Source organism: Pelophylax lessonae, assembly GCF_965119305.1.
Source record: "Pelophylax lessonae genome assembly, chromosome: 2".
Taxonomy (NCBI): Eukaryota; Metazoa; Chordata; class Amphibia; order Anura; family Ranidae; genus Pelophylax; species Pelophylax lessonae.
In genome coordinates, this window is record NC_138769.1 from 509863328 (window position 1) to 509879477 (window position 16150).

The window sequence follows — 16150 nt, forward strand, 5'->3', positions numbered from 1 at the left end:
CGTCACCTATGGAGATTTTTTAGATACCGTAGTTTGTCGCCATTCCACGAGTGTGTGCAATTTTAAACCGTAACATGTTAGGTTCTATATACACAGCGTAACATCTTTCACAATATACAAGAAATTGGGCTAACTTTACTGTTTAGTTTTTTTAAATGCAGTGAAATGTATTTTTTTCCAAAAAAATTGCATTTGAAAGACCACTGCGTAAATACCGCATGACAAAAAATATTGCAACGACTGCCGTTTTATTCCCCAGAAGTAATTTTCTAGCAAAAAATACTGATTTTAACTTGTAAACAACATGTGTCAGAAATAGGCTTTGTCCTTAAGTGGTTAAGCAAAGTTAACATTTCTAAAGATAGAACATTGGGAATCTTCTCTTTTTGAGGTAATACTCTTTATTCTGCTTAAGGCAATGCAAGTGTACAAAATGTATGGGTTTGTGGATTAGTGGTTAGCACTTCTTGCCTTAATAGATTTCACATGTTCTCCCTGTGTGTGGGTTTCCTCCCATACTTAAGACACACGATGGGTCAATTGGCTGAACTGAGTGTGTCCAAGGTGGCTGCATTATCTCCTCAGCGTTATGAGTCCCTAGAGGGGAAAAGCGCTATGGAAATACTTTTTTTTTTTTTTTTTTAATATATATATCGCTTGAAATCAAATGCTTAATACAGTGCACTTTTATATTAAATCCAGCCTCCTAAAGCAGGCATAAGGTGGTTAACTTTAGGAGACTTTGGCTCATTTTAAGGTTGTGTTGTACTGAATCTTTCATCTATATTCCCTTCTAAGAAGACGGTACATTCTTTACTTCTGTTTATGTGTAATCTGAACTCAGACCATGTGCCCAGTCCAGTGATAGAAACAAGTAAGCCAATAATAGCTGGAAGTGGGGGAAAAGGATTCTTTGACCAAGGACTGTTGTCTTGATGCAGTGGACAGCAGTTTTATTTTAGTCATTTTAGAAAGTCACAAATACATGAAGATTAAAAGTCGGAGGTAATATTACTAACAATGGTAAGATAGAATTTTATACTAAATCTAACTAGTCTTAAAAATGCTCCCGCTACCCCCATTACACCTGTGCTGACTAATCTGTGTAAGAAAAATGTATACACTTTTCTACGTTCAACCTGGTCCAGTCATGTGATCCCCTATGTCAGTCAGTGGTACCTGCAGGGAAAATCAAGAGAGCTGAACAGGTGGCAATGCCTGGGGGCATTTGACGTTGACGACCAGGCTCCCATGGCTCCTCTGTTGACAGCGGTCCCTTCTCTCCACTGCAGCCACTGCTGACTGACACAAGGGAACGAGATCAGGTGACTGGACCGCAGCCGGCTGAAAAGAGACAAGTATACTACAAACCGCCACTTACAGTATGATAACCTTTTACTGTGCAAATGAAAGACAGCAAGCAGCCTATTGTGATTACTACTTTTTTGAAGAGACAAGTCAATAATGGAGACATGTATATGTAGCACCCTCCTAGATAGGTGCTAGTTGGTGTAGATAGTTTTCTCCATCTGCTTATCGGGCTGATCAGTAGCTAGGTCTGTTGCATGTGTCTGTGTGATTCATCTGGCCTGAGGGAGTGTCCCCGCTGTATCAAATAGGGGAGCCTGTTGGACAGTGGAGGAAACCCAGCCAGTGACACACAGGCTTTTATGACTATCCCAGTGGGTTGCCACAACAGTGGTGCATCCTGGGATATGTTATAAAAGCCATGGGCACATGTGACAGGGTGTCTTTGGGTGGGAAGCCAGGTCCCAGGAGGAGGGTGACTGCGGTCTCTCCTGTTGCTGAGGAAGGTTGTCACAGGTGGTCAGCCTGGTGGACCAGAAGTGTGTGCTGAGCCAGGAGGTCCAGTGTATGCTGACAAGGGAGTTGGAGGCAGAGCGACCCAGGGAAAAACAGTGTCCGTAAGTACCGGGAAGCCTGCTAGGGGTCTGCCCAGGAAGGGGACCACTCCAGTAGGGCGTCAGTGGACAGAAGGTCAGCGCACACAAGCCGTGAGAAAGGGGGTGCCAATTTAGACCCTGAAAAGTAACCTAAACGAGAGTACATATTCTTGATCTTCGCTTCAGTGGCAAGGTGAAGCAGTGGCCTTGCCGCATTCTACAGTCAGTTGCCCTCAGGAATTGTGCATAGTTCAAGTTGGAGTATCCCACTCCTCCCTTCTCCCATCCAAGTTCCAATAAAAATACAAAAAAAAAAAAAAATCCCCTGGACTGTTCATTGTCTGAGCCAAGAATGCCTAATGCCGTTGTATCTGCTGTCATTGCTAATGGTAACCCAGGGGAACCCAAGAAGTGTAATTCTCAGCAGCTCCCTAGGGGGCAGGGCTATATATATGTGTATGTGTATATATGTATGTGTGTGTATATATATATATAAAAATTTTGTTTATTACAAGGCTGGTTCACTATATTGTACAAAAATGTTTATTATTTATATGCATTCATACGATGTTACTATGCTGTATGTGAAACTGTTTTTTTATGAAAATAATTTCATTAAAAAAAAAAGACAAAGGCTAAGTATACAGATCCTCCTTAAACCGATTTGTTATTATACTGTAGGTGTTAGGAGGGGGTGGGGGAACATTTTTAATACTAGTTAGTTTTAGCCTACTATACTACTATCAAATAGCTTGCTCGGGAGCTACACGTATTTTTTACTACTTAAGTCAGTTTTGTTTAAATAATTTAAAAATACTTGTTTCTACAGGGCTGACCATAACAAATTTGTTCAGAGTTAAATGCATCAGTTTAGGGCCAAAAAAAAAAAATGGCTCATGTTGGCAATAAAATAAAATTTACCTTCAATACTACAGGTCTTGTGCCAGCATCTATGACCGAACCTCCTCCATTTAAATGTCTGCTCATCAACAAAGTGGATGGAAGCTGTGCTACGTTCAATGATTCTGAACAAGAGGATCTGCAAGGATTTGGTGTTTGCTTGGATCCAGTCCATGATGTTATTTGGAGGTTAGTCCTGAAAGTTTAAATCTTAAATACTTAAATAATTTAGTTTGCAAGTTTGTGTTTGTGTAATGTGCTTTTATTTTTGTGCTTGCAGCATTCCGAATGAATTTATTTTATTTTTTTTTACTTAATCATACAATGTCCTTATGGTGGTACTTACAAACTCACACTGGTGCGATTCAGTAAGGGATATGCAGACAACACACCTGTGCTGCAGTGCATTACAAAGCTCATGCTGTGTGTTGAAGTGTGCTGCCTTAACCTATTGTAAACCTCAGATTTTTTTTTTTTTTTTTGTGAATTAAAGCAGAGCTCCACCCAAAATGGGAAAGTCTGTTTGTCTGCCTCCTACACCCCCCCCCCCCCTCCGCTGCCCCATTTGGCACCTTTTGGGAGGGTGCGGAGTGGTTACCTGCTCCCACTTCTGGCTTAGTTTGCCATGGCTTTAGGATGCGCTGTCAACCCATTGAAAATTAAAGCCTTAACCACTTCAATACCGGCCACTTTCACCCCCTTCCTGCCCAGGCCAATTTTCAGCTTTTAGAGCGGTTTCATTTTGAATGACAATTGCGCAGTCATGCAACATTATACCTAAACCAAATTTATGTCTTTTTTTTACCACAAATGGAAGCTTTCTTTTTTGTGGTATTTGATCACCGCAAGGTTTTTTCTTTTTTGCTAAACAAATAAAAAAATGAAAAAAAAAAAAAAAAGTTTTTTTGTTATACAATTTTGTAAATGGATACGTTTTTTTCCTGCACTGATGAGGCCGCACTGACAGGCACTGATGGGGCGGCACTGGTGGGCAATAATGGGCACTGGCGGGCAGCACTGATGGGGAGGGCTCTGGGGTCATGGGTGGGCATCCCTGGTGGTTCTAGTGGCACCCCCCCCCCCCCCCCCCCCAGGGTCTGCACTGGTAATCAATGATCTGTTCCAAAAAACGGAACAGAACTGAAAGGATGCAAATCGGATGTCAGCAATCCCATTGACCTGCATTATGTCCGTATATCATCCGCAAACGGATGGGGTGATATACGGACCGCCCGTGTGAAAGGACCCTAACACTTTATTGCTGTAAATCCAGAAAGTTTTAAAACTCTGCAGTGAAAGAGTACTTCCACTAGAAGGGTAAAGTTTAAATACTAGTTTTTGTGTAGGTTGCCATCAAAAGCAGTTTTTCCTTGCCTCATCTTTTACTTACCTGTCAGCCAGGGCTCTCCTTTACCCTCTGACGCGCCTGGTTGCGAGTGTCCTCATTTACAATGCAGGACTGCTCGTTCTGCATTGTACATGACGACAGAGTGCCTGTAATAAATGGATCACCATAGAGAAGCAGCTTCAGGGGACTAATGGCACAGTGAAGAGTGAGCCTGAGGCAATGAGTGGGGGGAGGTAAGTAGAACTGCTGCTCTTGTCTATTTAAGGACTTCTCAGAAACTGACAAAACCTTTGCAAACGCTGGATAACCCTCCACACAAGCATCCTGTTTTTTTTCCTCTGTGGAGGATCGCTTGGTGCTTTGTGCCTGGCGACCGGGTGGTGCTGCCAGCGCGGTGGGGGTTGTTTCCTAGCAGTGTTTTTTACACTTTTTTGTGGGGTCCCCCTGGTGACTCATGGAGTCTTTGGAGCACATTTCCCCACCTTATCCCCTCTCTGAGGCTGCATTGTACATGATGACATCAGAGTGCCTGTGATAGATGGATCACCATAAAGAAGCAGCTTCAGGGGACTAATAGCACAGTGAAGAGTAAGCCTGAGGCAGTTAGAGGGGAAGTGTGTAGACCACTAACAAAAAAAGAAAAAAGTGGAAAGCCACAAGCACAAATAGCAGTACCACAGACACAGAATTAGGAAATTATGTAAATAGAGATGTCCTGGTAAACCCCTTCACTCACCGCGGTGTCAATTGTACAGCGCAAATGAGTGATACTCTTAATGGTAAAAGACATATAGAAAAAACAGGGACAACTAGAACCAAAGAGGGGGAAGGCCCTAAAGCACCATATAAGGGTAAACGGGGTATAAATGAAGTAGTTCCCTAACAAAAAATACTGACACAGAAATATATCAAAATTACAATAATTTATTAGAAATATACAATGTAATCCAATGTGAAAGAAAAAAGGAACCGAACCTTCCCCTTGATCACAGTAAAAAACAGACTATATAGTCATTAAAAACAAGAACACATGCACCCCACACATACTGCTGCGAACCACCAAAAGAGCATATATAGAATAATTGATAACTAAGATCATCAAATCAAAATCATGGGTCAAACCAGGGCTATCACCCAAAGCCAATCAGTGTCAGGACCCTTACACATGCAAGGATGGACATCGGCTGAAACCAGTGAAGGATCCAGGCACTGAGCTAAATATGATGAATAGCTGCTGGATAAATACACACCCACAGGCAGACCAAAATTGCGCGTCCCAACCATTTCGGCAAGGGACCAGTACTGTCTGGGTGTGGTAAGCCAGCCAACAAGATGGAGCCTGTCTAACACTGAAAGTAAAGCATTACCTCATTAAGCAGGAAATGCACAGCAAGGCCATCTCAAAGAGAAAGGGCATAAAAAGAGGGGGCTCTAACAATTCCAGGGATGGACCGAAAGGAGCCTAGCATAATCGCATAAAAAAAAGTGTGTAGAACTGCCCGGGACAAGCTCCAAAAATTTGCAGGCTTCAATTCGACTCCTGCCGTTCAACAGATGGTCATTCCTCCAGGCTTGCATGCGGGTGCTGGGCCTGATGGTGTCCACCTTCGAGGTGGTTCTGTTTGCACTGTTCCATATGAGGTCCCTGCAAAGGGGGATTCTGACCAATTGGGACAAGACTCCCCAGTCTCTGGAAAATCTGATCCGACTGAGTCGGGGAGCGAGGGAGTCCTTGATATGGTGGCTTCATTCTCCAGCGTTTCGGCTGGGAAAATCCTTCCTCCCCTTGTATTGGACAGTAGTCGCCACAGATGCCAGCCTGTCTGGTTAGGGAGGTGTCCTCTGCAAGCATTCTGCTTGGGATCTGGACCCTGGAAGAATCCAGACTACAGATCAATGTCTTGGAACTCCGACTGATCAGACTGTGCCTGGAACATTGTACGGATCGTCTTCAGGGTTGTCCAGTTCGCATTCAATCAGACTTGCAACAGCTATGGCTTATGTCCAATCATCAAGGGGGCACAAGAAGTGTCCTGGTGGCTCTGGAGGTAGCCGGCTTTCTAAGGTGGGCAGAATGATTTGTGCCAGCCCTCTTCGTCGTACACATGCCTGGGTGGAAAATTGGCAGGCGGATTAGCTTAGTCAGCATGCGTTAGACCAAGGGGAGTGATCCCTTCATCCGGAGATGTTTCATCAGCTTGGTCTCCGGTGGGGCACCCCCGAGGTGGATCTGTTGGCGTCTCGGCTCAACAAAAAGGTGAAGAAGTCAAGGGATCCTCTGGCAGACGCCACAGACGTGCTGGTGGCTCTGTGGGGTCAGTATCGGCTGATTTACACTTTCCCTTCTCTCAAGCTTCTGCCCAGACTTCTACGTGGCATCGAGGCAGAACGGATTCCGGTCATCTTGGTGGTTTCCGAACTGGCCTCGCCGGGCTTGGAATGTCGGTCTGGTGCGGCTGGTCGCCGATGTTCCCTGGAAGCTTCTTCTCAGGGAGGATTTTCTGTCCCAAGGACCAATCTTCCATCCTGCTTTACAGTCACTGGCTTTGACTACTTGGCTGTTGGAACGGCAGGTGCTGAAGGATAGGGGTTTATCTGAGTCGGTGATTCCTACCCATCGTACATGGAAGACGTACATTGCGTGGTGTGAGTCTTGGGGTTTCTCCCCGCTGTTTCTCGGTGGCTCGAATCTTAACCTTCCTTCAATGGGGGTTGAACAGAAATTGGCCTTGAGTACCATCACGAGCCAGGTGTCTGCTTTAGCGGTCTTCTTCCAACGACCTTTGGCCACACACTCTTTGGTGCATACCTTTCTTCAGGGTGTCCAACATTTGATTCCTCCAGTGCAGAATCTGTTACAACCTTGGGATCTTAATTTGCTGCTTTCAGCACTGCAGAATCCTCCTTTTGAAAATATTCTGGAGATTCCCATGCTTACTTTGTCCCAGAAGGTGGTATTTTTAGTGGCTGTCACTTCTGTGAGCAGGGTGTCGGAATTGGCAGCATTATCCTGTCGTCCACCTTACCTGGTGATTCACTGTGATAAGGTGGTTCTTTCGCCCCTGTCCGTTGTTCTTTCCAAAGGTTGTATCTGTCTTTCATTTGAATGAAGACATTGTGTTGCCTTTCCTGTGTCCCAGATTTAAACACCTGAAGGATATTACCTTGCATGTCTTGGATGTGATCTGGGCAATTAAGGTGTACCTGGCAGCAACGGAGTCTTTCAGGAAGTCGGACTCTATATTTTGTGCTCACGAGTGGACCTCGAAGGGTTGTCCGCTTTTTTCTGTGACTATATCCAGATGGATCAGACACTGTGGTTCAGGCCTATTCCATCATGGATCAGGTTCCTCCTTTCCCTGTTAGTTCGCACTCTACTATGATGCTTAGTTCCTCCTGGGACTTACGTCAGTGACGCATGTTTGCAAGGCTGACCACCTGGTCGTCGGTGCATACTTTTACAAAGTTTTATAAAGTGGACGTGTTGGCATCTGCGGATGCTTCCTTTGACCGCAAAGTTTTGCAGGCTGTTGTTTGAGGGCCTGATCCTCTTTAAAGGGTGTATTGTTTTTTTTTTTTTTTTCCTTTTCAGCTGGGCTCTGGTTGTTTGGGTGAGCCCCTGTTGCCTGGTTGGCTAATGTTTTTAGCCTTGGGAAATGTTTTGGTTGTTCCCACCCCTTATGTTTAACACTGCTTTGGGACTTACTCCTTAATCCTAACTAGAAAGATTAAAACTGATTACCTAGAGCAGTGGTCCTCAACTCCGGTCCTCAGGGCCCACTAACAGGCCAGATTTTAAGTATTACCTTGGGGAGATGCAGACTAGATTACTGCAATCACTGAGCAGCAAATTATATCACCTGGGATGTATTTCAGTTATCTTGCAAACCTGGCCTGTTAATGGGCCCTGAGGACCAGGGTTGAGGACCACTGACCTAGAGCAGAGACTGGGGGTCATATACCAGCAGAGGACAGCCCATGGGCGTAGCCAGGAGTTTTTTGTTCTGCCATGTCCTACTCCTGGGGGAGGCAATATAACCCACTGGTTATGAATTCTGGAGAGCTGCGTCTGTCGATTTAAACTCTGAAATGGATTTTGCAGTAAGTACAAAAATCCCATTAGTAATGTATCTTAAATAGTAAACCATCTTTAAATAGATTTTTATTCCAAAAGCATGTTGTTAAAATAAACTTAATAAAAATCCCCAAAAAATCAGATACAACTAAAAAAATCAGATTTAAAATTTTTAAAAATCATCGTGTAATCACCCTGTCTTTTTGGTTTGGGTTCCATCCTTGCCTGTCAAGGTACAGTCTTACTAGATCTGAAAGTTCTTATCTTTTTGGCATCAAAGATCCTTTAACTTTAAGGACCAGGCCTATTTTTGACATTTGTTTACAAGTGAAAATCTGTATTCTTTGCTAAAAAATTACATGGAACCCCCAAACGTTTTTTAACCAATACCCTAGAGCAGTGGTCCTCAACCCTGGCCTACAGGGCCCACTAACAGGCCAGGTTTGCAAGATAACTGAAATACATCGCAGGTGATATCATTTGCTGCTCAGTGATTGCAGTACTCTAGTCTGCATCTACCCATGGTAATACTTAAAATCTGGCCTGTTGGTGGGCCCTGAGGACCGGAGTTGAGGACCACTGCCCTAGAGCATAAAATGGAGATAATTGCAATATTCTATGTCACACCATATGTGTGCTGCACAACAAGAGAAGCAGGTTTGGGAGTTTGTGTGAGGTGTGTGATGAACCATGGATGTGTACCATATAAACATAATACGTAATACATGCTAAATAGGAAAAAGTAAGTACAGTATCTGATCAAAACAAATATATGATTTTATTGATCACAGCAAATGGTAACAATTGTATATATTGGATAGTAATGAAACTATAAATGATTAAAGGGAGTATTACAGACCCAAAAACAAGTGGGCCAGCCCCCTCCCTACTCCCTTTAATCTTTCATTAGTTTTATTACTTACCAATATCATTATTATCCCTGTCAGTCTATTTGACTTATGTTGCCCCTACCATCATCGGTCTGTTCTCCTTGTTGTGGATGGGTGTGGGGGGGCTGTATCCGTCTGGTCCGGGAACTGTGATGCGCTCCGGCCGCCCTCCCCTTCCCCTCATCAATTTGATGCGGGGTTAGGGGCGGGCTGTTTGCCGTAGTGTATCGGCGTCACGCTTTCTCCGTGCCGGACATGACTTAACGTCTTGGTGTTGTGATGCCGGCGTTCAATTCTGAGGGAAGTTTCTTGTTGCCATGCGCCTGATTGGCTATGCTGATGGGGCTGTGACGCACTTCCCTCTCTTACAACAGCTGCGTGACGCTGGGAGCCATTTCAGTGCCCACTGGAGGGGGTACACTACTGTCTTCCCCTCTGAGGACTGCCACTCCATACTTGTTCTTTTGGATATACTTATTATTTAGTTTGAATATAGAGATACTGGCTTATTAAGGTAACTAGTTAATAGCTGACACATCAACTTCACTTTATTGGTGGTTATTATAGATTTTCTTTCATTTCACTTCATTGGCTTGCTTTGTCTTTTTTGGGCACTTTTGGTTGGTCACTATTTGTTTATTTTCTTCCTCTACTTGTATACCAGCTGGGCACATAACTCCCTCACTTATCATTTCACATATGCGCTCACTGCACATATTTTAGGATTTTTTTTATCCTATCACACATCACCGTGCACTTGGGTATTTTTTTTGGTACCTTTTATCTCTCCCTCTTCTCTTGTATTTGGGATTCAATTACAGCCTTACTCTATCTAGGTTACTCAATTATATCAGACCCGGTTCACACTACTCCGACTTGGGACACGACTTGTGCGACCTCAAGTCGCTTGTCATTACAAATTCAATGTAAATGAATGAGAGCCGTCTTAAGGCCCGTACACATGTACCGATTGTCAGCCGTAAATATTCGGCCAACGTCCGATCGGCCGATTGTTGGCTTGTTAGTATGATGCTTCGGACAACCGACTGCGACTTTTCGGCCGAACAAAGGCTTTAAAATTTTGTTGGCCAACAAAGAACGGCCGATTGTTTGTCAGTCAGTACAGATTTCGGCCGACAAAAATGTGATGATCTAGACTGGGCATGCTCAGTGAAGCAAAAAACACACAAAAAGTAGACCAGAACATGACATCACTTCTGCAGTTGGTTGTTGTTGGCCGACAAAATTCGTGTGCAGTCTTGAGCACTTTTCAACCAACAAAACAGGACCGGACAAAAGACGGCCGGCCGATCGTTCGGCCGACAATCGGTACGTGTGTATGGGGCATTAATATGCACTAAAGTCGCTCCGACTTCAGAAAAGGTTCCTGTACTACTTCATGGCAACCTCTATCCGACTTGTGCACATAGACTTCAATGGGAGTTGTCTCTAAGTCGGATCCTTATCTATTTTCAAGCGACTGTGAACAGACTTTCCAGGAAGAAGAAAATGATTACCCAGGCATTCCCCATAGACAGTCTCCTATCATTTAAGTCTCTTCAAAGTCGTGCTAAAAAGTTGCTCCTTCATGGGGCAACTTTCTGGTCGCGGTAGTGTGAACCAGCTCTTATATATATATATATATATATATATATATATATATCTATATCCGTTTTCTTATTGTACACATTTAATAATATTTTATAGAAGCCTGATCAGTTTGCCAGCTGAGGCAATAGTGATTCCCATGTGAAGATGACCCTTTTCTTTTAGTTATTGTATGTCTACTTGTGCGCAGATATTGCTCGCTCAGTTTCCGGTTTAGATCTCTCTCTGGCATATCTTCCACCCCCTACCCAGTTTGGTAAAATTCTGATCTGAATTGTAAGTAATGACCAATCCGTGAAAGACCTTGATAGTATACATTTAACATTTAGTAACATTATTATGTACAATTTTGTTGTAGACGCATGGTGCATCTGCTCCTGAAGAAGTGATTGTCACAAAAAGCCTAGATCTTATTAGGATGCACCGCCTTGGTCCCTTTTATCCATCATTCATTTTTATGATAATTTTTATAATCAATTTTGCCCATCATGGATATAAATAATTATGATTACCTATTTTTCATCTTTTTAGTATGTTATAGTTTGATTATATTATTTTTGTATGTAATTCATCTAGGATATACAATTGTTACCATTTGCTGAGATTTATAAAATCATATATTTTTATCATATACATCCTTTTTCCTATTTAGCATGTATTGCGTATTATGTTTACATATGATACACATCCATGTTTGATCACACATCTCACACAAAGTCCCAAACCTACTTCTCTTTTGTTTCGCATAATTAAGGATGGAGGCACATTTATACATGAGCCTTATATAAAGTCCCAAAACTCCCCCCTCCTTTTCTCTACATATTTGTGCTGCAGTCTTAAGCTGAATACACACTATATAACTTTTGTTTTATATATATATGTATATATAAAATGTATTTATTTATTTTCAATCTCCGAATTAGTGAACAGCATGGCAGTTTTTGCTTCAGTGCAAATACAATCAGACCGTCCCGCTGGCCATATATAGAAAGTCCACAGGGATTGCTGCACATAAACCTGATTGGAAAAAATTCCATAAAATGCAATTCAGTATATGGCTCCTTTCAGACGGCCGCTCCGCTGCTTAAGTCCGCTGCGGGACTTTTTTTTTTTTTTTTTTCACGGAGCGGATGACATTTCTGTCGTCCGCTCCGTGTGCCCGCATATCATCCCATTCGTTTGTGGATGATATGCGGACATAATGTAAGTATATGGCATTGCGGATGTCAGAGGATGACACCGCTGACATCTGATTTTCCTTCCTTTCCGTTTTTACACGGATGGAAAAATGGGGTTCTGTTCCATTCGTAAAAACGGAACAGAACTGACAGGAGGAAAATCGGATGTCAGCGGATGGTATTCCGCTGACATCCGCAGTGCCATTCACTTACATTGATGTCCGCAAATCATCCGCAAAAAAATAGGATGATTAGCGGACACACGGAGCGGCCGTGTGAAAGGACCCTATCTCAGAAGTACTTTGACAGTTTCGGACTGGTATGATAGCGCCCTTCTTCAGATAGAAATACATCTAACACATGTTAGCTATGCACACACTTTTTTATATGTTTCAATAGTAATTAGGAATCCATTCAGCCATCAATTAAGACAACACAGAGTTTTTCAAGTCATTATTTAAAAGGCTAGGATGTGGCTACATATAGCGAGTCCATTCCTCAACACATTGTCAGTAGTATCCAATGATTAACCTATTAGAACACATCTTTATAATATGTGAATAATTAAAAATAATTTGTCTCATATCCTCCTATATCCAATATCCTAATCCTACATAGCACTAGGTTGCAGAAAGCAAATGGGTGTGTGTGTGTGTGTGTGTTTGTGTGTGTGTTTGTGTAATATATAAAATATATGACGTCATTCTGCCTTAGGCCGCCTCCCTCGCCTTGGAAAGCCTCGTCAGTAGGGTTGAGCGGACACCTAGATGTCCGTGTTCGACGGGTTCGGCCGAACTTTAAAAAAAAGTCCGGGTCCGTGTCCCGGACTTTTACCGAACTTTTCCCGGACACCGAACCCCATTGAAGTCAATGGGGACCCGAACTTTAAGGCACTAAAATGGCTCTAAAACACCAAAGGAAAGGGCTAGAGTGCTGCAAATGGCAGCAAAACGTAATTAAGAGCATGGCAAGTGCTCTGCAAACAAATGTGGATAGGGAAATAACTTAAAACAACAAAAAAAAACAGAAAAATAAAACAATGTTCTTCTTCATCTCTGAAGGACGAGGCCCATATGGAGTAGGAGGGAGGTTGAGGTGGTGGTGGATGTGGCGGTGACATAGGCGTGCGCACAGGGTGTGCTGGGTGTGCCTGGGCACACCCTAATCACCTAGGGCACATAGCATTGCCAGTGAGGAGATGGGAAAGATCTCCCTGGGACCTGCTCTGCTCTATTTCTCCTTGCCTACAGGTACATGGCCCCGATACATTACTCTCCCTGCTGGCAAACACATGCATGTGTATTTCAACTTTGGGGTGCACACCTTAATGCAATAGGCTGCGCACACCTATGGGCGGTGTAGGTGGAAGCGGCGGTGGAGGAGGACCAGGGCCGGATTAACAGCATCATGGGCTTGGTGCTGAGGATTTTGAAGGGCCTTAAGGGCCGTGCCTTGCCATGCACCCAGAGGAGGAAGGGTGCAGCCATGCATGCCTAATTCAACATGGGATGCTGTCTCTGAAGCCCATAAACACATCCATGCATCGCCAACTGTCCCTCCTTGTCCGGCCTTCACGCTGTGTGGGGAGGTTCTGAGGGTGCTGCCTGGGGAAGCGAGCATAGAAGCCAGACTTCTGTGTTTACAAGTGACAGAAGAGCGGTAACAGTGAATATAGCCAACCCGGGGCCTATATAAAAGGTAGGGGCCTGGAGCTGCAGCTCCAATAGCCCCTACATTAATCTGGCCCTGAGGAGGAGGACGAGGTAGCCAACACTGCTTCTTTTCAAAAATTTTAAATGAGGGTACACCCCAAAAGAGTGAGAAAGAGCAAAAATGGAACAATGGGTGGGTAAGGTCGGTATCCATTGCTATTCTGCATAAGGTACGGAAAAGTCCCGTGGGATCCATGCCTGGTTCATTTTAATGAACGTGAGCTTGTCCACATTGTCTCTGGACAGGCGGCTGCGCTTGTCTGTTATAACGCCCCCAGCCGTGCTAAATACCCGTTCAGATAATACACTGGCTGCAGGGCACGCCAGCACCTCCAAGGCGTAAAGGGCAAGCTCAGGCCATGTGCCCAATTTGGAGACCCAGAAGTTGAAGGGGGCAGACCCGTCATTCACTACATGTAGGCGTGTGCACACATACTGCTCCACCATGTTGGTAAAATGCTGCCTCCTGCTAAGACGTTCCATCTGAGCTGCTGGTGCTGCTGTTTGTTGTGGCGTGCTGACAAAGCTTTTCCACATTTCGGCCATGCTAACCCTGCCTTCTGAGGTGCTGGCGGTGCCCTGGTTGCGTTGGCGACCTCCTCCTCCTCCTCCTCTGCCTTGTGCTTCCACTGTGGCCCCGCTGTCAGATGGGAATGCCAGCAGCATGGCGTCTACCAGCGTGCGCTTGTACTCGCGCATCTTGCGATCGCGCTCCAGTGAGTGAATTAAGGACGGTACGTTGTCCTTGTAACGGGGATCCAGCAGCGTGGCCACCCAGTAATCAGCACAAGTTAGAATGTGGGCAACTCGGCAGTCGTTGTGGAGACACTGCAGCGTGTAATCGCTCATGTGTGCCAGGCTGCCCAGAGGCGACGAAAGGCTGTCCTCTGTGGGAGGTGTATCGTCCGTGTCCTCTGTATCCCCCCAGCCACGCACCAGTGATGGCCATGAGCTGGCCTGGGTGCCACCCTGCTGTGAACATGGTTCCATCTCCTCCTCCAGCTCCTCCTCCTCCTCATCCTCCTCATCCTCCAGAACTGTGCCCCTGCTGGACAATTGTGTCCCTGGCGTTTGTGTGTGCAGGAACCCACCCTCGGAGCCCCTTGCGAATGACTGCCCTGAAAGCCTTTGAAATGTTACCTCTTCATCCTCCTCCTCCTCCTCCTCATCCTGTGCCACATCCTCTTCCATCATCGCCCAAATTGTTTTTTCAAGGAGGCATAGAAGTGGGATAGTTAAGCTGAGAATGGCGTCATTGCCACTGGCCATGTTGGTGGAGTACCCAAAACAGCGCAACAAGGCACAATATATGCAAATGTCAAATATGCAAACTATGCCGCAATTTAATGTTTTTTACACCAAAAGGGTGTGTATTGAATAGCGGAATAGGATAAAAAACTGTGTATCTCACACGTACAAACACAGACTAGGCCCGATTAAATTTTTTCCTACCCTAAAGGGAGGATGAGGAAGAGGAGTATGGAACATGCAGCACCCTCAAATCTTCAGAAGTATGAGATGAACCCCAAAAACTTGGAAAGGTGGATCTCTCTCACACGTACCAACACAGACTATCCCCCAATTTAACTGATCCCCAAAGGTTTTTGATTAAATAGCGGAATAGAAAATATGATCCAAAAAAAGTGTATGTATATCACACGTACACAACCACACTAGGCCCCAATTACTATTGTTTGTACCCCTAAAAGGCTAGATGAGGAGTAGGGGGGGTATGGAACAGGCAGCACCCTCAAACCTTCAGAAGTATGAGATGAACCCCAACAACTTGGAAAGGTGGATCTCTCTCACACGTACCAACACAGACTATCCCCCAATTTAACTGATCCCCAAAGGTTTTTGATTAAATAGCGGAATAGAAAATATGATCCAAAAAAAGTGTATGTATATCACACGTACACAACCACACTAGGCCCCAATTACTATTGTTTGTACCCCTAAAAGGCTAGGAGTAGGGGGAGTATGGAACAGGCAGCACCCTCAAACCTTCAGAAGTATGAGATGAACCCCAACAACTTGGAAAGGTGGATCTCTCTCACACGTACCAACACAGACTATCCCCCAATTTAACTGATCCCCAAAGGTTTTTGATTAAATAGCGGAATAGAAAATATGATCCAAAAAAAGTGTATGTATATCACACGTACACAACCACACTAGGCCCCAATTACTATTGTTTGTACCCCTAAAAGGCTAGATGAGGAGTAGGGGGAGTATGGAACAGGCAGCACCCTCAAATCTTCAGAAGTATGAGATTGTGTTCACTGCACCCCACAATGATTGTGTTCACTGCACCCCACAATGATTGTGTTCACTGCACCCCACAAAGATTGTGTTCACTGCACCTCACAAAGATTGTGTTCACTGTACCCCCCAAAGATTGTGTTCACTGCACCCCACAAAGATTCTGTTCACTGTACCCCACAAAGATTGTGTTCACTGCACCCTAAAAGGATGTTGTTCACTGCACCCCACAAAGATTGTGTTCACTGCACCCTAAAAGGATGTTGTTCACTG

General features: G+C 44.4%; 1 protein-coding gene across 1 annotated transcript in view; it reads left to right on the top strand.

Annotated features, from left to right (window-relative positions):
- Positions 1 to 16150, top strand: part of MYCBP2 (MYC binding protein 2) — a 553924-nt gene that overhangs the window by 194030 nt on the left and 343744 nt on the right. Inside the window, 1 exon segment of the mRNA XM_082246610.1 lies at positions 2840 to 2993. Coding sequence (XP_082102736.1) covers positions 2840 to 2993 — 154 coding nt within the window.